The 20,323-nt window shown below is 39.5% G+C and overlaps 1 protein-coding gene across 12 annotated transcripts in view; it reads left to right on the forward strand.

The window, feature by feature from the left end:
* Positions 1 to 20,323, forward strand: part of RBFOX2 (RNA binding fox-1 homolog 2) — a 142,965-nt gene that overhangs the window by 69,519 nt on the left and 53,123 nt on the right. For 6 of the 12 annotated variants that reach the window (XM_069967367.1, XM_069967373.1, XM_069967369.1 and 3 more), the window contains exons 3-5: positions 5,273 to 5,416; positions 5,520 to 5,573; positions 14,718 to 14,810. In XM_069967367.1, coding sequence (XP_069823468.1) covers positions 5,273 to 5,416; positions 5,520 to 5,573; positions 14,718 to 14,810 — 291 coding nt within the window. The remainder of the gene's footprint in view (positions 1 to 5,272; positions 5,417 to 5,519; positions 5,574 to 14,717; positions 14,811 to 20,323) is intronic. The other 6 variants (XM_069967370.1, XM_069967375.1, XM_069967376.1 and 3 more) reach the window with 2 other exon arrangements.

Genomic DNA, 20,323 nt, shown 5'->3' on the forward strand with positions numbered 1-20,323 from the left:
CGCTCACTTCCGCCGGCTGCTGCGAGTCCTCTTCTCTGCCCAGTGATTATATGCCGGAAGTCACTCGCTTCCATGCATTCTCTATGGAAGTGCGTGACTTCCGGCGTTCAAATGACAAGGGAGAGAAGAGGAGTCACAGCGCCGGCGGAAGTGAGCGCGCGTCCGATGTGAACGGCACCGCGGGACGGAACTGACCGACGGGAACGGGACACCGATCATCTTCTGTAAGTATACTTGACAGCGGCTACCCGGGGGGACGAAAAAAATAAAAAGTGAACTGCTTCTTTAACACTACTAGACAGCAATATAGGATGCAATGAGATTCTATAGTACTGGGTCCTATACTGGGGTTGGGAGTCTAGGAGAGTTTGCATGATGCTCTTACTCTTTGCGTTTAGATAGGAGCAGCCTGCAGCAAGCTAATACTATTTACAGACAGAATCTGCTGTGCGAGTTAATTAGAAAAACTATTATTGTGCCCAATCCTGTGCCATGTAGTGGGTTTTTCTACATAATTAAAGGTACAATCTAAATCTTTGTAATAGCTTTGGGGCTGTATATGGATAGATGCAGAATCTTGTTCAGTCTGCCGGCTTGATCAAGGTGCTGGAGGTCTTCGATGGGCAGACCCTTCTCCAATACGAGTGCCGATCAGCAGTTAAGTACCGGATGGCTTCAGATTTTTTTTTTTAACAGAAGTAAATTACAAATCTCTGGCACTTTCTAACACCAGTTGATTTGAAAGACTTTTTTTTTTTTTTTTTTTTTAAGCTACCCCTTTAACTCAATTCTGAGACTTTTTTCTTTCCGTAACCTATTGGGGGAGATTTATCAAACTGGGTGTAAAGTAGATTGGTCTCAGTTGCCCCTAGCAACCAATCAGATTCCACCTTTCATTCCTCACAGATTCTTTGAAAAATCAAATGTGGAATCTGATTGGTTGCTAGGGGCAACTAAGACAATTCTACTTTACACCAGTTTGATAAATCTCCCACATTGTAGTTTAGGTTAGTGGTAAATTTTGGCCGATGTTCTTACAATTTTCTTTTAGCCATTCAGTGCTGCCATGTATTATCCCTTTCAGATTACTGTTTTCCTTTATAGCTGAGCAGACGCTAATCAGCTTCTGTAGTTATGATATTTTAATTTAAGTATAGTATTTCCCCCCAAAAGTTATACAAATCACCAATATACACTTATTACGGGAAATGCACATGAGTTCTTTTTTTCCTGCACTTACTATTGCATCAAGGCTTCACTTCCTGGATAACATGGTGATGTCACTTCCTGGATAAAATGATGTCACGCCCCGACTCCCAGAGCTGTGTGGGCTGTGGCTGCTGGAGAGGATGATGGCAGAGGGATGCTCAGTGTCCCTCCAGTGCCCTGTGTCCCTCAGTGTCCCCCTGCCATCATCCTCTTCAGCAGCCACAGCCCACACAGCTCTGGGAGTCGGGTTGTGACATCACCATGTTATCCAGGAAGTGACATCACCATGTTATCCAGGAAGTGAAGCCTTGATGCAGTAGTAATTGCAGGGAAAAAACACTTTATAAGCATTTCCCATTATAAGTGTGTATTGGTAATTTGTATAACTTTTGGGGAGCAATACAATACTTAAATAAAAAATTTCGTCTGACTTCTCCTTTAAGGAGCCTTTAATGGTGATTGCTTCGCTTACATCATTGTTGGCCTGCCCTCCTCTCTTTACACAGGGAAAATATGTGACCAACTACGATCCCAGTAATCAACGAACAAACAAGGTATTGCTGATTTGTCAGCCGTTCGCTGCGTCATTTAGACATAGCAGTAGTCAGCCGGTTTGGCCAATAATCGCCTGTGTAAAAGGCTTTGGGCTGTGTTCACACATTCAGGTTTTTAACTGCGATGATTTCTCAGTCTCTCCTTTACATGTGGCCTCCAGTTATGAGCGGTTTCTTGCACTGTATTTCAACTAAAACCTGAACATGGCCTTAGGCTGTGATCAAATCACTCAGGACAAAGGAACAGTGACTGGAGATAAGCTGTAAAATCCCTTACAGACCTAATCTAACAGTGATGCATAGGAGCTGCAAAAGCCTAATAGTTTACAAAAAAAAAAAATTATGATTTTTTTTTTTTCAATTTTGTAAATTCTTGTTTACTAAATATTGCCTTTTCATTTTATGATTAATATTTTAAAATCCTGAAATATTGCAGTTTTTATTCTCACCGAAAAGGCTAAAAGTAAGCTGAGACTTCCTGTTCAGTCTGTGATAAGCGGCTGCCGAATTGGTGCATAACTCGTGTGTGTGTGTGTGTATATATGTGTATATATATATATATATATATATATATATATATATATATATATATATATATATATATATATATATATATATATATAATTATATAATATATGTAATATTATAGAGAGAGAGAGAGAACTATAGCAGCTGCCCCCACTCCCCGGTAGGTGGACTTTTAGCACAGGTCACATGCTTACAAACCTGCCCCATACCCTGTACAACACGTTTAAAGGATTTGTTCACCTTTTTTTTTTCCTTTCGAATCAACTGGTGCCAGAGATTTGTAAATTTCTTCTATCAAAAAAATTAAAAAAAAACTCAAGTTGTCCAGCACTTTTTCTTGCCAGTCTTACAGGGAGCCAGTGCTCCCTGCTGCCACCTCTGTCCATGTCAGGAATTGTCCAGAGCTGGAGAGGTTTTTTATGGGGATTTGCTACTGCTCTGGGCAGTTCCTGACATGGACAGAGGTGGCAGCAGAGAGCACTCTCAGACTGGAAAGAATACACCACTTCCTGCAGGACATACATGTACTGGAAGACTTAGAAGTAAATTACAAGTCTCTGGCACCAGTTGATTTGAAAGAAAAAAAATTTATTTTGGTGAACAACCTTTAAAGTAGAAAGCCAAATCGGTATACTGTAAAGACTTTATAAAATTTATAAATGATAGCGTGTTGCTTAGTTTCTAAACGTGGAAGTTGTTGGCAATCGGAATTGCACAGGTAGGAAAGTGATGGTATATTCTACTGGTATGTTATCACTTTTAGAGAGGGAAAACCCCCTTGAAGCTTGCAGGTCATCTAATAGTTTTTCTTTTAAAATGCTTACTCAAATAAAAAGGAAAAACTAGTCTCTAACCTGCTGTTATGTCCCCATAGCGCACCCTCAGTATCACGGTTCTGGCCTGCCCCTTCTAATGAAGATTTGGGGCAGTGCTTTGCATTGATGTCACTTCGGCACTTATTATAGCAGAGGGACAGATGGGTATTCAGAAGAAGGGATGGGCCAGCCATGGCGGAAAAAAACATCATTAACACAGGGACTATAAAGTTCACAAAAACGATGCTGAGGATGAAGGTAAGAAACTTACCTGCATCCTCAGTGCCCTGTGCCACATAGGGGAGATATTTACTACACAAGTAAGTGTGGTGGGCACCCCAAATCTCATATCAATAACATGGAGGTGCAAAACAATAGCTAGCCAAAAAATGACAAAAGAGAGAGAAAGCGGCTAGACTAACCAGGAGTAATGCCCACTCAATGTGTTAAATAATGAAAAATAGTTTATTCACAACCAATAAACAACAGCAGATGTATTAAAACCACTTAAAAAGGCCTAATAGACCATGATGTAACTACACAAGTGCCCCTACAATATACAGGGCAACAGACGGGGCAAAAAATAATCTCCTGCCAGTATTGCACTATACATATGAGAAGACATTATGAAAACAAGGAAAATCAAAATATATATAAAACATATGGTCAAAGAAATCAAATAATACAACAATAATCTAAACCATAATATGTAAAATAACCGCAATGGCAGGACCACCCTGGCACACAGCACCTACACCAACATAGGGGAGATATTAGCAGGTTAGATGCTTTTATGAATGATAGCAACATCATCTTAGGCTGGGTTCACACTATGTTTTTGCAATCAGTTTTTGTCATCTGTTTTTGCAAAAAAACGGATGAAAAAGGGATGGAAAAAAAGGGATCTTTTTGTTTTTGTTTTTTTACGGACACAAAAACGTAGTCGACCTCATTTTTGTCTCATTTTGTGCCTGTTAAAAATAAATAAATAAATGATATATTATGATCCGTCTTGATCCAGTACATAAAAAGAAAAAAAAGGAAGTCACAAGTGCATCAGTTTTTTCATCCATTTTTCATTCTTTCTTTGTAAAAAAAACAGATTTTAAAAAGATTGATTGCAAAAACGTAGTGTGAGCCTGGCCTTACAGGCAAAATTAGTCCAAAAACGAGGGGAAAACTAAAAATCGGACTGTCTTTTGAACTTTTTTTTTTTTTTTTAACACCTCCTACTGTGGGGTTTGAGGAAAACCAAATCCACTGCGGATCTGTTACGTGTAAAGGCACCCTGTTTCATTTAAAGACTAGACAACTAGAGCTCTATTCACATATGTACTGTCTGTCCCAGATTCTATAATTGTGCAGCATGCAGCAACAAATACAGTGATGCAACTCTATGGATAAGACCCTATGGCCGGTTTTTAGATGCAAGGCCTGGCTGGACCACACGGCTAAAATTTCATCTGGAAGTATTATATATTTTATGATGCCTTCAGCTGGAGCTGGTAGATCCACATTTGGGTCAGGACTGTATTCTGTAATGCAGATGTAAAATTCATCTTGTATCGGTGCTCGGGATCTGTCCTTAGGCTTATCTTTGTTCCAAAATGAGTGTTGGAAAATTTTCACTGAGCATAACCAATGTGTCTGCCATGTGTTGCATGCTGATATTGCTCTGTACTGTATCATCTGAGCAGATTTCCAGACCGCCCCCCCCCCCCCCCCCCCCCCAACATTTGTGAATTGCACTATGTAAAACCTTTATTTCCTAGCTCTATATGGGACTTGTACAAAAAATCTGCATCCAGACTGTCCTGTCTTAATGTGGTATTAGGGTATGTGCACACTACGGAATCCACGAGGATAAATTCCTGAGCATTATGCCCTCCTCAACTCCCTTGCGCTCCCGCCTAAAGTTCTATGCGCAGGCCAATTCCACCATCCACCCAAAGAATTGTTTGGGCATAGAATGGATCCTATGATGCGGGAGGAGATTCAAACGGGAGCGTGCACGGAATCCGCTGGAAGTTATCCCTACTGATTCCGTAGTGTGCACATACAGTCGTAAAAAACTGGAGGATTTGATGCTGTACTCTGTATTCTTATCCCAAAGTGTGATGACGTAGCTCTGTTCTTAGTGTGTGCCTTTTTTTCATTTCCTGCTAGCAGACAGATGGAGCTCAGCCAGAAGGGCAACAGCCGCAAACACAAAACAGCGACAACAGCGAGACGAAACCAACTCCGAAAAGGCTTCACGTGTCCAACATACCATTTCGCTTTCGAGACCCCGATCTACGCCAAATGTTTGGGGTGAGTAGCCAGATTTAATTCTGTTACGAATAGCTTTTAGACCTTGGCAAGAAATAAAAATTTTATATATTTATTATAATTATATACTTTTATTTTTTTACAGCAATTTGGCAAAATTCTTGACGTAGAAATAATTTTTAACGAAAGAGGCTCAAAGGTAAGCAAGATTTTAACCAACACAACAGATGTAAATTTTATAATGTGTTTGTGTCCTAAGTACATTCCCAGAGGTTCAGGAAAGTTGGTTCCATTTTTATTTTCTCTTTCCCCCTTTCAGATGTTTGCATATGCGCTCACTTGCCAATAGGACAAAGTTTAAATAATAGAATGAAAGTCAGAAAAACAACAATGCAAACTCTTCTTCTGCAGTATAAAATTTTAATTTCCAGAAGTAAAAAGTAGTCAGCAATTTTTTTTCTTCCTATAAATTTAACATTATTATACCATCTCCCTTCTATTCCCCCTGCCCCTTAACACATTCAGTTAAAGTAAAAAGGGGGGAAGGGGAGAGTAGACAAAGCAATATTAAAAAAAAAAAAGAAAAAGTAAAAGGAATGAAAAAGTAAAAGGAATGGAAGGCTAGAGTTTTCAAAAATTATGAAAGCTACATCTGTTTAAACAAATGTAACTTAATCCAGTTCTTTCCACATCTGGTTCAGTTTAACACGTATAAGTTCATACTGCAATTCCCATTTTCCTGTTGGAATTGTGTCAGGAGAACAAATAGAATACGTGGCAGTATAATCTGTTCCAGGTTTCTTCTGCAGCCGAAACGGGGAGACTAAAATCTATCCAACCGCTCTACAGGCAGTTTTTGCTTATTTGGTGGCTTTTATGCACAAGTTTAACTTTTGTCACATTAACTCTTCTCACTCCAGATAATGAGTGTTTGTTTATTTTTAAGACCCATTTCAGATAATGGTAAACTCCTTCAGGCTGCTCTGAACTTTGCAAGGCAAAACATTTTCTGGTTTCTTGTATGCAGATTTTTATTTATTTATTTATTTTTATTTTTTTTTAGTGTCAGTGTCCCTTGTCATTCCTTAGGCTTCCCACAATTCTTTTAAGTGAGAAGCCTATGTGCTATTTTATAATTTTTTTTTTTCTTTAAAACTTCCTGAAGGTCTGGGAACCTGTACATACTAGTAATAAAGTGAGCAGCATTTGTATAGGAGACATGAGGACACCTCCCAATAAGTTGAAAGGCTATGGACATTATGGCAGACTTTTTTTGTGTTGTATGTTGTATGCTTTTTTTTTTTGTGTTTTAGGGAGGCAAGGGGACAATAGTTGTTGCAAAACTATAATATCCATCAGTCTTCGGCTGTCCAGGCATGATGGGAATTGTAGTTTTGCAAAGGCTTGAGGGCCAAAGGTTCCCCATCCCTGTTATAGAACAACAATTATGATTGACATATTGTTTAAATCAAGATCTTATGTTTTTGCTTTTCAGATTTTCAGTTTTGCCATTTAAGATTTAAGGAACCTATAAAATAACGTTTTTATTCTGGCCACTAGGCTTAAAGTACCGGTCGTTATACAAACTGTTGATATGTCATAGAGACATGTTAAATGTTTCGATCAGTTCAGGTCTGAGTGCTCAGACTCGTACCGTTCGGGAGAAGACACGCTGCAGAATGCCTACTCTCCGCTCTAAATTGTAAAGAAGTTGGTCCTATGGAGCCCGACTATATATATATATCCGCTATATCTCCCGATCTGTACGGGCGTGAGCACTCAGACCCAGACTGATCTAAGAAAAAAATTTGACACGTCAAAAGTTTTGAACGACAGGTACACCTTAAACCTAAAGGCCCTAATACATGGGGCGATAATCCACAGAATAAGGCCGATTTTTGCAGATCATAGCTCTGTGTACTAAAGACAACGATCATCAGCTGATCGTGTCTTTTGGTTCTGGCCTAAAATCATCAGCCGCTGTCTGTGCATCACTACGCATAATAGCAATGCGTGGCCGACAGCTGACTGTGTAAAGAAATACACAATAAACTTACCTCTCCGCCGTTCCTGGTGTCCTGCTAGCTTCAGCCCACTCCCTGCAGTGATTGAAGTGACAGGCCGCTTAGCCAATCACTGGCATGGCACTGTCCACTACATAAAGTGGGCTGAAGCTAGCAGGACATTAGGGAGTGCGGAGAGGTATGTGTAAATTTTATTGTTTTACGAGGGCTGCACGGACATCGCTAACGATATGTATTAGACACACAGCCCTTGCTGCAGGGTTATCAGGCAGTCTATGGGCTCAGTAAGCTTACATCAAGTCATCAGGCCATGTAATACGGCCCTAAGCTTGAAATTTCTGTCTGTGTACAAATCTCTTTCCAGCTGCCCCTACTTTTCACTAGATTTACTGCGAAAGGTGACACCAATAAATAGACAATAGATAATGTTCATGGCTTAGCCTTCTGTGCCTTGTAGAATGACCTCTACAGAGGTTACAATGGGACTTCTACAAAGAATGAGGTCTGCAGATGTGTGTTGTGTCTGTGTCCATCAGGCTTGCCGTAAAGCATGTCACTAAATGCTGTTAAAAAAAACAAAAAAAAACTAGTAGCCTGCAAAATATTGTAATAAAAATAAAAAATTACAATCAGAAAATGGATTAGAAAAAAAATCTTGTTGCAGTGTGTGTATCTAATCTAATCAATAAATTTAGGCAACACATTCCCTTAAAATGGCTTCACTAGAGAGACTCTCCCTACTTCCACTACAACCAATGCTTTCGAACTGGTGCTGCCCCATGGAGGTTAATTGATCAACAAATCTTCATCCCATTATATTTGGAACACACATGTTGAGATCAAGATTTTTCGATCTGTCAAACTCCACAGGGCAGCGCCAGTTTGGAAGCATCCGTTTTTGTTGATGCAAAGAGAAAGAGAGTCTCCCCTCTGAAACACTGCAAACCTTTTTTATTAAATTGTACCTAAACATTAAACTACCGATCGCCTGAGCGGTCTCTGTGTGCACTCCACTTTCCGAGGAAAGCCGAGCAGAAATGGAGTATGGACTGGGCAAAAGTCTGAGACTTTCTTTGTGTCTGTGCAGTATGCGCTCGACTTTCGGGGGGACACTGTGCTCTTCTGTCCTTTGTTTTAGCAATCGATAATCCGGCCAATCGCACCTTCCAACACTGTCTAAAACTTTACATGTTGTTTTTTTTTTTTGTTTTTTTTTTAAAGCATCGCTGTCATCTGACCTTTAAAAGTGCCTGATCGCATCAGGTCTCCGTCTTCAGACCCCCTTCAATCCAGAGATTAAGCATCCTGAGACTGAACTAGGCAGTAATTGACTGCCAATCAAATCCAATTCTATACAGTCTTTGGCATGAATGAGTTGAGGGCACTGCTGCACACACCTACTAGCTGTATCTCTGGATTAGAGGGAGACCCGCTGTGATCAGTAACTTTTGACGTTGTTAGGGGGTTGCTACAGACAGAGCCGTCAGAGCTGATTGGCTGATGGAAGGAATACTACTTGTCATCCCGCAGCTTGTTTTGTATTGTAAAGCATATCGCTTAGAGAAGACAAACTGTCCAAAAATTTAAGATTTGAATGAATTTTATTGAATGAACAACAACAATGTAATAAAGCCTGCAAATGTCCATAGCCGCCTAGGTTAAACCCTCTGGCCAAGTTACCCATACTATCTACAAATGATACGTAAGAGCATTGTACTAGTTTATTATGTTTCAGATTGAGTATCCATCTTCTGTATATAGCAATTATTAGCCGTTATAAATCCTAAAACAAGCGGAGCATCATTTTCTTGCTCGGCACAATTGCTGATAACTGCTATGAAGAAAGTAAACTTGCATTCCCTTCCTCCTCGATGTAGACTACAACATCGGTCAACTGAGCAATAAAAACATGATTTGTGTTGAGTTTATTATGAGACGATTATGTTGAACTTGAAATTCATGGTTACAAATGGCCAATTTCAAAAGATATCGCAAGCAAGGTTGCCTGGTTGTTGTGTTTTTTTTTTGTTTTTTTTTTATATATATATACAGCTTATGCTTTTTTTTTCCCCCTCCTCTTCCATTATTTTAAAATTAAAACTATATGCAGCATCTGTATACATGCTAATTTGTGACTACATATGTGTTCTTTTATAGTAATCATCTGTTCAGGTAACTATGTCCTCCGTTATGGGATGCCTATGGACAACTTTTTTTTATTTCCCTTTTACTCTTTAGAACTGGTTAACCCTACAGGGTGTTGGTCTGTATTTTAGTGAAATCACTGATCTTTGCATTACTAGGCTTGTTTCTAATCCCAGCTATTTATTACAAATACTTTTTATGCTCCCTTCCCCTCTCAAAGTAAGGTTTTGTTTGCGAAATCTTTTGAAATGAGAAAAAAAAAGTGATTTGTTCTTATTTCTATTTTTGTGTTCTTATTTGTGTTTTTTTGATAACATTTTGTATTCTGAACAGTCCATAGGAAACGGAAAATCCTTCTCGGTTATAAATTAACATTTACAGTTTCATGGTAAATTTTTACTTTTTCAGACAGGGATAATATATGCCTCTTCTAATCTTTTTCTACCCACCTTTTTTTTCTGATAATTTTTTTTTTTTTTTTTTTTTTTTATCTGCCATCAGAAGTCTGATTCCCAGTCCTAATTTTAAGCTGAATTCTTAATGGGCAATGACAATGGAAATGGGTGTTTTTGTTATAAACCAACAAGTAGTACATGCAATGTTTTAAACTCCATCAAAAAGTTTTTGTTTGGTGGCTGTCACACACGGTAGATTAAATTTTTTTTTCTTGTCTGCCACTGCTGTTTTTGAGTCCCAATTAAGAGTGGATTCAAAAGAAACAGGAACCTGCTTCCTCCTGGATTTGACTCTAAAAAAAAAAAAACAACAAAACACTGCAGAGTGTGACACCAGCCCTAAAAGGGTTGTTTAAAAATGTAAAAGACATGGCTGCCTCCTACCAAAAACTGCCACACCTGTCTTTAGATTGGCATTACTAAAGGCCCGTTTACATATAAAAACTGGTTGATGGTAAAAGGTATAGTTCTATTACTCACGCCATAAAAAAAACTGCTGCACCTGGCTTTTTCAGTATACGTTCCTTGCCTTTGATTTACATTGTTCATGCCACAATGATTGATTTTTGTTAAATTTGTGGCATGCGTGCAATGACCATCCCTATGGAAATTCAGTCTGGTAACAATTTTTTAAAGCTATTGTGCTTCGAGAGATTGCAGCCTGTAGTTTATCAGGATTGAATGTACAGGATGCGGTTACCGCATAGGATAACCACATGTGGTAGCCTTGTGCTTTATCTGTACGTCACTTGTAGTTGACCTCAATCCTCTGCAGTTCATGATAAACTGGTTGACGAATTGTAGAGAATTAATTTATTACGTGTTTTCGTCTACAGGGAAGCCTAATTAAAAAAAAAAAATAAAAATTATTTTTTTATTTTAATACCTATTTGGTAGGCACCAGTAGCCTTCACAGAATTGAAATTAAATATGGCTGGTGAACTATACTGAAATGCTAAAGCTGTTGCAGGTATTTCAGCCATGTAACATGTCGAACATCCATAAAAGCTCCTCCGTTACATAAAAAGTTACTATATAGTTGTGAATACAAGCAGTCGTGCAAGGATACATTTTTTTGTCTTCACTTTTTAGCATTCTGAGACATGGCTTGCAGATCATGTTTTCAATTCTTTCAATGCTAGAGTGCACTTTGGAATTGAAATGTATAATTCCCGTTGCTTATATAGAGCCAACGTGTTCTGCACACATTAGTCACATCAATCACTGTCCCCGGTGGGGCTTACAATCGAATTTTTCTCTCACTGCGGCCAATTTCATAAAATGTTAATTGGTTGTTATAGAAGGATAGCCAAGACAACCGTAAGACTGGAACAAAGTGCTTCATAGGGTATCTCTATGTAGGGTTGGCTGGAATTTTACCTTTTTTAAAAGGGTTATCCAGTATTAGATAAAACATGGCAGCTTTCTTCAAGTAATAGCATGGTGAAAGGGGTTACGGGGATACGGTTTTATTTTTACATTGGTAAAAAAAATTATAAAAAAAAAAACTCAAAAGAGAATAACTCTTCTCTTCTGCCAAGAATGCTTATGTCAGAGAACATAGGAAACGCATGCTTGAACTACACATAATTGCTGTGGCTAGTGATAAAGTCCATACGTGCAATTTAACCATCCATTCTTTATATCAGTGCTTCTCAATTCCAGTCCTCAGGCCTCACCAACAGGTCATGTTTTGAGGATTTCCCATGCAAAGGACACCTGTGATCATATCTGATGCATTGAGTATAATTATATCACCTGTGAAATACTAAGGAAATCCTTAAAACATGACCTGTTGGTGAGGCCTGAGGACTGGAATTGAGAAGCACTGCTTTATATGATGGTTATACGAGAAAAAACTTATTTTCACCACTTCTAGCGAGAAAGGAAGAGACTTCCATTTGCATAGTGGCTAGAATACATCTAGACAAACTGGGAGACTGTTTTTATTCAGAACACTGGAGAGTAGAGAGAAGGGTGACTTGAGTATGCCAGAGTTAGGGCCCTATTCCACAGTAAAGATAATCTGCCCCATTTGGCCCGAATCGTCCGATTATCGTTTGGTGAAATAGAGAGAACGATCAGCCGATGATTGTGTCATAGGCTGATTATTAATTTAGGGCCAGACCTAAAATCATCGTTCCCCCCCCCCCCCCCCCCCACCGCGCATCACTACGGTTGAATAGCGGTGTGCGGCGGGCGACTGACGATTTGACAAGCAGCATCATACATTACCTGTCGGGTCTTCTCTGCGCTGTCTTAATCCCCCGGTCCCGCGCCCTCTATCTTCAGAATGGACCGGCCATTCTGAAGATAGAGCGCGCGGGACCCGGGAATGAAGACCGTAACCATGTCCTTGCAGCCCTCGCTCAACGATCATCGGGCCGTGGAATAGGCCCAGTAAACGAGCGGCGATCTAGCAGATCGCCGCTCGTTTACATCGTTGATCGGGCCCTCCTCGGCCCGTGGAATAGGACCCTTAGAGGAGATTGAACAGCGCGGATGTTCAGGTTCGTGCGAACTTGAACCATCGGTATTTGACTCCCTCTGCCTTCCCGTTCCGTGGGGAAGGTGGAGACAGGCCTATGGCCCAGGCTGTATTCCTTTTTTCCAGGCGGGACTCGGGCTGTCTCCACCTTCCCCACGGAACGGAAAGGCAGCGGGAGTCAAATACCAATGGTTCAAGTTCGTACGAACCAGAACATGAACACTGTTCGATCATCTCTAGCCTGAGTCAGATCGCTCAGCATTTGAATACTTGTGGCTGATTTGGTGGATTTGCCATGTGGTGCCTGCTTTTTGGACTCTTACACTCCAAATGAGAAGAGCACGACTCGAGTCGGATTGCTTCCCATTTTAATACTAAGTTGGATGCAGCCCTAGGGATTCTGGGAAAACATGGATACAGCCTTTGACCTATGGCTATATCCATGTTTTTCAGGACTTCAACTTCATTAGCCACCGTTATTAAAATGCCAAGCAATCCGGCTCGAGCATGCTAGAGTTGTGCTCTTCTCTATTGGAGAGTAAAGAGCGTATGAGTCCAAAAAGCAGGCACCACATGGCAAATCCACCAAATATTGGAGGTCATCACGTACCCACCTTTTAGGGTGCATGCACACTACGGAATGGCAACAGAAAACCCGTTGCCCATTCCACAGCTCGCACCCGCCTGGCCACCTTTTAAAAAACTGTAATACAATAGTGTTGACAGCAAGAGAGACACAGTAGGTTTGAAAAAGTTACAATTTAATCTGGGCTAACTGGGTCTGAGCAGATGGTGGTAACCGGCTCACCTGGGTAGTGCACGACCAGTGGACCTTGTCGGAGTCGGCACTTGCTGGAGTCTGCACTTTTATGGACTTTTGTGATGACTTTTTATCAAGATTATCAGTAAACGGAAAAATTTTTTACCAGCAAGTGCCGACTCCTACAAGTTCCTTCATAACTGGATCTGAGAACAAACTGGGTACACAATTAGGGCATTCAGTCCGCTTTTAAATTTGTACACATGTCAATAAAGCCATCCAGTTGACTGGTGGAAGTTTTAGGAGGGAGACTATAAGAGCATGTTCACACTACGGAATCTGCGCGGAATTTCAAGTGAACTCCGTGCCGCCGCTTGAAGTTCTGCCTCTCCCATTGATTCTATAAGAGGTCTCATGCGCACTCCGCTATCTCCCCAAAGAATTGACATGTTGGATTGTACGAAGGCAAAAATTCTGCATGCTCAATCTGTGAGTTTTAGGACTTTTTTTTATTTATTTTTTTTCCTATATTCTTTTCTCTTACAGTATTTTTTTTTTTTTTTTTTTTGGCTTTTCCCCCAGAGGAGCAGTTCTAGGATTTGACTTCGAAATCTGTAACATCTTGGCTGGAAAGTATTTTATTTAACAAACTGCCCAGCTCCAGTTTGAACGTGTCTGTCGATATTTGAGTTACACGTTCTTGGTGCCCAGTTAGGACTGGAGAAAAATTTACTGCGTTTTCCAAAAATCTAGTCATGTGACTTATGGTACAGATAACTTATGGATCGCCAGTTTCCCAAATGGTTTAAAGACACTCCTCTTTCCACAAAAATGATAGATGCTTCCAAAGTGAAGGGTCTACATGAATTTATGGAGCAGGGCTACATTAACAGCTGTGTGAATTAAAACAATAAAAAAATAAAATAAAAATAATAAAGATTATCCAGTCTCTGTGAAAGGACTTGCTTAAGGTGATGTATTTCTTGTTGGGTTTGTAAACCCATTAACAATATCCAGTTATTGCCTGAAATTTGGTAAATATCTTTCATCCCATTCAGCTATGTGGAATCAGAATTAAAAATGGCCACTTATATATATATATTTTTTATTATTTTTGCTTTTTTTTTTTTTTTCCTCCCCTTCTATTTCCCTTTTCCCCATTTTCCCTGGAGGTATATTCACTGTCACTGCCCCTCACATTGCATGTGTCTGAAGAGCATCAACATGACAGATTAGCGCTCTGTGTTTTCTGGTCTTTCACTGTTGCCAAGTTTAAAACAAATAAGAGGTTTTGACGTTCTGTGTTTTTTATTTTTTATTTTTTTAAGTTTTTATTTTTTTTAATTCTGGCTCTTTGGCGGCTGATGTTTTCTTATGCCCCCTTACTCCTTTTCACCTCTCCTGTCCCTTCTCTTTTCTTCCCCCTTCCCTTCTCTAATGATTTGCATGTATGTCTCCCCTTTGCACGCAGGGTTTTGGTTTTGTAACTTTTGAAACTAGCGCGGATGCTGACCGGGCCCGGGAGAAATTGCACAGCACGGTGATTGAGGGGCGAAAAATCGAGGTGCATGTCTTTACCTGAAACTGAAAGATTGCTAAATGCCAGCAGCTGCACCCCATTCTATCCTTCCTTTTTACACTTGTCTTCTCTTTCTTGCAGTTCTTCATATGGCCCTGATTATCTTTAATTGCTTGGCTCCTGTTTAGCTCATGTATTATAAGCTTATGTAACTTCCTAATTTGTCCATTCAGCTATCATCCATTCTGTTTTCCCAAATTCCTCAGTGAAAATACTTTGTTCCTTATCTTAGTTTGTCTGCCTATCTTATACTGATAAAACACTATATTAGCTATCAACTAACCTTTACAGGAGACAAATGTAATAAGTCCTGCAGTTCTTTTCTAATATGAAGATCAATCTCCTTCTTTTCCCTCACCAATGCCATTGAATACATTCTATACACTTTGAGCTCCATGTTTGCCTTGACCAGAATGCTGAATTTTGCACAGTCCCACGCCTCTACCACAAGTGCAGCTTTAAAGTGTAACCGTCGTTTCACTTGTTTAAGCAGTAACCAATTTTATTCTAAAAAAAAAAAACCTTTTCCTCCACGTACCAGACTCTTCTCCTCTTCTTCCTCCTTCATTGATCACTCCTACTTGGTTGACTGGTAATCTGTCATCTTTGCTGTCTCTCTGAAGATGTATTTTATCAGTTCATTGAGAGATCAGGTTGCATGCTGCCCATAGAAGTCTATGGAGAGGGCAGGGGGAGGAGATAGATTCAGACACACAGATATTGCTGCTTCTAGTAAGTATTACACTATCGTATACCAATTAAAAATTCCCTGGCACTATGTAATGTCCTTGGAGCCGTTTGAGTTATGTGATGGAGATGGGGTAAGTTGTATTTCCTTTTTCTCTTGTGTATGGGAGACGACGTAGCGGCTAGTCTCCACCCATTGTGGAGAAAAACTCAAGGAAAAGTGAGAATTGGAGGTGGAGCCATCTGGTGAAAGATGCACACGACTGCTTATTCTGAAACGACTCTTACACTTTAAACCATGTAGCTTTAATGTCTTTGCATGGTACTAACTGTAAACTGGTGTTTTTTGTTTATATGCTTTATTTTTTTATTCTATTATCTTTTGTTTTAAAAATCTTCATAAGGTTCAATTCACACCACTTTTTTTTCAAATTGCTGACAGTGTAAACCAAAATTTTATGGACCGAATAAGTCAAATGTTCCCTTTTTGTTTTTTTTTATCTAGTATCTGTTAGCCCTTTGTCCCCTTAGTTTTTAGTATCATTAAGGTCTGAGGTCAAACCCCACACTAATCATAAAGTGATCACCTATCCTAGCCATAGGCCATCACTTTGATGTAGAAATATCAGTTTGAAAAAGTGGTGTGAACTTTGCCTACTACGACGCTGCTTCTCCCAGTTTCTTTCTTGTTCCGTTAAATGTTCTTCCCCATTTTTACATTTTTTTTTTTTTTTTTTAAAGAGGCTTTCCCACTGGTAGGTGAGAGATGTATGGTTGCTGGGGCCCCAGCGGTCCCTTTAAGTTTGTATGTAGCGGCAATGTTTGACTGCTGCTGGGTTCACACTCTACTTTGAACTCCTGTTCTAGTAAAGGCGCTGGTTCCCCCCGAACCCCACTAGCGGTGATCATATATTTATTACCTATCTTGGTGAATCCCTCTTAAAAAGAATTTATTCAAAATTTTCAGTCATGTCGAATTGCTTCCTAATAGCAATGTGCTTGTTCACTGTTCTGTTAGTAGCAGCCACTGTGTGTATAGAATAACACTATGCATTTACTAACAAATCCGCTTAGGTTTCCTTTTTTTTTTTTTTTACTACTTTTGTTTTCCCTTCTGGTTATTTTATTTCTATACATTGTTTTTCCCCCTAATCCCTAACGTATATGTCTAAACTTCTCTGTTGGTAGCAACCCTGTTTTGCATCGACCCATCCTTCTTTTCTGGTCTTACTACTTAGTTTTGGTGCACATATAGGTGATTCACTTCCTGCCAAAACTATACTGGGATATCTATAGCACTGCAAACTACTATACAGTATTGTAGATCAGGGATGAGGAACCTTCACCCCTCAGCTGTTGCAAAACTACAATTCCCATCATGCCTGGGAAGCTTTGGCTGTCTGGGCATGATGGGAATTGTAGTTTTGCAACAACTGGGGGTGCAAAGGTTCCAAGTGCCTGTTGTGGATAAAGTCTTATCTGCAGGCAACCCGTTAGAGCCGGGTTAGCTTGGCATAATGAATATTTCTTGTTTATATGTATAACTAGTAATTTAAACTTCTACTTGATTCTAGACTTAGGAGTCCAGGGGGTGGTTCTACTCTGTGATTGGACTGCCCACTGGACTCCTAAGCTCAGGATGGATTGAGGAATCAATCCCCACCCCCCACCCCCCTTCACAAATATGTGTAGCTCCTCCATCTCTAGCTTAGGCTGCCTGCAGAATGAACTTTTTTTTTTAAAGAAGGTGCTCATATAATTACTGGAAATATTTTTGCCAATAGGAATGTTATAACATGTCACACTGCTATAGAATCCATCATTAGCATGTGGACCATGGCATACATGTTACATAGTGGTGGATATATGTAGTGGCCTCTTGGTGTTTTAAAAGGGATTAACTTCTGCTTAATCCAGAAACTGCCCCCTCTCATCTTCAGTTTGTTGGTGGTATTGCAGCTCATTTCCAATGAAGTGAATGGAGCAGAGTTGTAATACCTCACACAACCTAAGGATGGGTGTGGCGCTGTTCTTTAAAATCCTGGTTCTTTTAAAAAACTGTATCTAAACATTCCTTTTTGGCTTTGTGTAGTATTTCATAGTAGAAAATTCTCTATAGTAGTTTTCTAAAGGGGTATTCCAATATCAACAAATAACTATTACATTTATAATGAATAGTTATACAACTTTCTTCTACTTTTTTTTGTGTGCTGATCAATTCCCTTTTAATGTGTGGATAGCTGAAGAGACCAACAATGTAATACCACTCCTGCTTCGCTTGACTCCGAAGTATCCAAGTGATTATTGTTATACTGTATATGTATATACTGTATATGTACGTATTTTTGTCAGTTAAATTCTTTCACATAAAAGTGTCAAGCTGGATGGTGCAACAGTGTACCTATCCTGTTACTATACACTTCTTGCTATATATTATTTATTATATTATATTAAAAAAATATAAATCTGTCCATCTGTCAGGATTCTTTTATATTAGTAGGGAAAAAAAATTGAGCCTCCACTTGTCTTTCCTGTCGAGAGGCGGAAAACAGAAAAGGGTCCTGACGGATGCTTGACAAATAGGCACTCTCTTTTGGCCTTGACATTAACTCCATTGAAAAAAAAAAAAAAAAACCTATGGATCGGCTTGAAATAAATAATTGAATGAAGCGTGGAGCCAAAGGTGGATGCGAACAGGCGCAATTACATCATTGAAAGCGGTCTCTTCATCCATCGGCACATTATAGTCATTCAGACAACTGACTACAGAAAATAAAAATGTGTTTGCTGATGCTGGAATACTCATTTAATATCCCAGTAAGGTTAAGCTTTGCTTTAACTCCACACAAGAACGAGTTTAGTTTTTTTTTTTTTTAGTTTTGTTTATTTTTATTCCTGTTTCTCCCATACCTTTCCATTTGTCTCTCTTGTCCCTGCTTTGTATTTAATTTCTCTTTTTTATGAAATGGAGAGTGCTTTTGTTATCTGCATGCTACCTACCACAAATGCCTATTGTCCGCCTTGCTTTTTTATACCCGTTTTGTAAGATGTGAGGGCTTGAGTTACATGTGTGTTTACTTTGAGAGAGTGGGCATATTATAATGTACTACACCATGTGTGTTTGTTTGTTGTCGTTGTCCCCCCCCAACACAATAGACTTCATTAAATAGTTGTTAAACACTAGCGGCTAATTTAGTAGTTGTACACTGCCAATTTTAGTTGTAGTTTACATACACAAATAGTTGTGCTGAAGCATAAATTTAGACTTCAAATATAATAAAATACTATCATGTGCACTGAATATTCATATTTTTGTGCCACACTGTATCCCTTTAAAGGGATACAGTCTTAAGTTTGAGCAAATAAACTAGTGGCATGCTGCTATAGTGCTTGTGAATACCTCCTGTAGGAATAACCCTGTTGAAATTGACAATGGTCAACTGGGTGGCGGCTGCAGTAGTGGGTTCGTAGGCTATGTGTACAGAAGGGGGGGGGGGGGGGGTTATCATATCTACGCCTTGTATATCTGTCTAAAAAAGGAAGACTGTACTATGCCCACTTTGCGCTGAACTCTACCCACTTGGCATTTGCAAATTGTGTCTTTTTGGACAAACGCCAAGTGGGTGTTCAGCGCAGAGTGGGCATGGCACCACTGTCTTCCTTTTTGACAGGTCCAAGTTTATTTTACATCTATACATAGTTTACAGTTTACATGCCAAAATAGCACCAAATTTGGGACATTTTTCAAAGCATATTTTTGAGTGTTCCAAAAAAATGTAATTTGCCAAAAATTATATGCCGATTTAATAAAAAAAAAGTCCACAATTCAAATCATCTGAAAGGTCCTGTAAAACATAAATTTGTGGCCTCAAAATACTGCAAAAAAAAACAAACTGTGGTATACTGCCCATCATGCTTTGATTAACATCCTGCTTGGTAGTGCCAACACCAACTTCACATGCCACGTGCAACACCTATCATGGCAGATGTGGACATGTTTAGGGAGGACACGTCGAATGGCCACCCCTGCAGCACTGCCCAGATGACTATAAGTCAGCAGCGTGTGGCAGGTAAGGCTGGGTTCACACTGCGTTTTTGCAATCCGTTTTTTGAAAAAAACTGATGCATTTGTGTGCATCCGTTTTGATCAGTTTTTCCATTGACTTCCATTGTAAAAAAAAAAAAATGGATCAAAACGGATTTTTTTTGACTGACACAAAAAGTGTCCGCTACGTTTTTGTGTCCGTAAAAAAAACGGATCAGTTTTGATCCATTTTTTTTTTTTTTTTTTACAATGGAAGTCAATGGAAAAACGGATCAAACGGATGCACACAAATGCATCCCTTTTTTTCATCCGTTTTTTGCAAAAAAAAACAACGCAGTGTGAACCCAGCCTAACCCCCCTCCATCACTAGTAAACTGAAAGCTATGAATAGGAGCATGACTACAAAGGTATTTACAAGCACTAAAGCAACATGCTGTAGTTAAAGAGCTAAAACTCTGCTGAAAGGTTCCCTTTAAGGGACTGCACACCGTGTTTTTATGGCGGCCATTAAGTGGCCTATTCTGTAGGGCCATAACAATGCTGGGCTGACGAATAGCATCTGCAGAGTTCCACATTGTATATAAATAGCATTTTGACAGCCAGGCACTCTGATTTGACCCCCATTGATCTGTTTGGGAGTTGTCTATACACTTTCTTTGCATTGCTCGTAACAGACAGTGGTCTCGTAATAGCTGAAAAGGGTTCCTAGGCACAGTTCCTGATACAGCTGTGATGGTGATGTCGTTCCAGGGCTCTTTTTCCATAT

This window comes from Dendropsophus ebraccatus, chromosome 4 (genome assembly GCF_027789765.1).
Source record: "Dendropsophus ebraccatus isolate aDenEbr1 chromosome 4, aDenEbr1.pat, whole genome shotgun sequence".
In the NCBI taxonomy this organism is placed as follows: domain Eukaryota; kingdom Metazoa; phylum Chordata; class Amphibia; order Anura; family Hylidae; genus Dendropsophus; species Dendropsophus ebraccatus.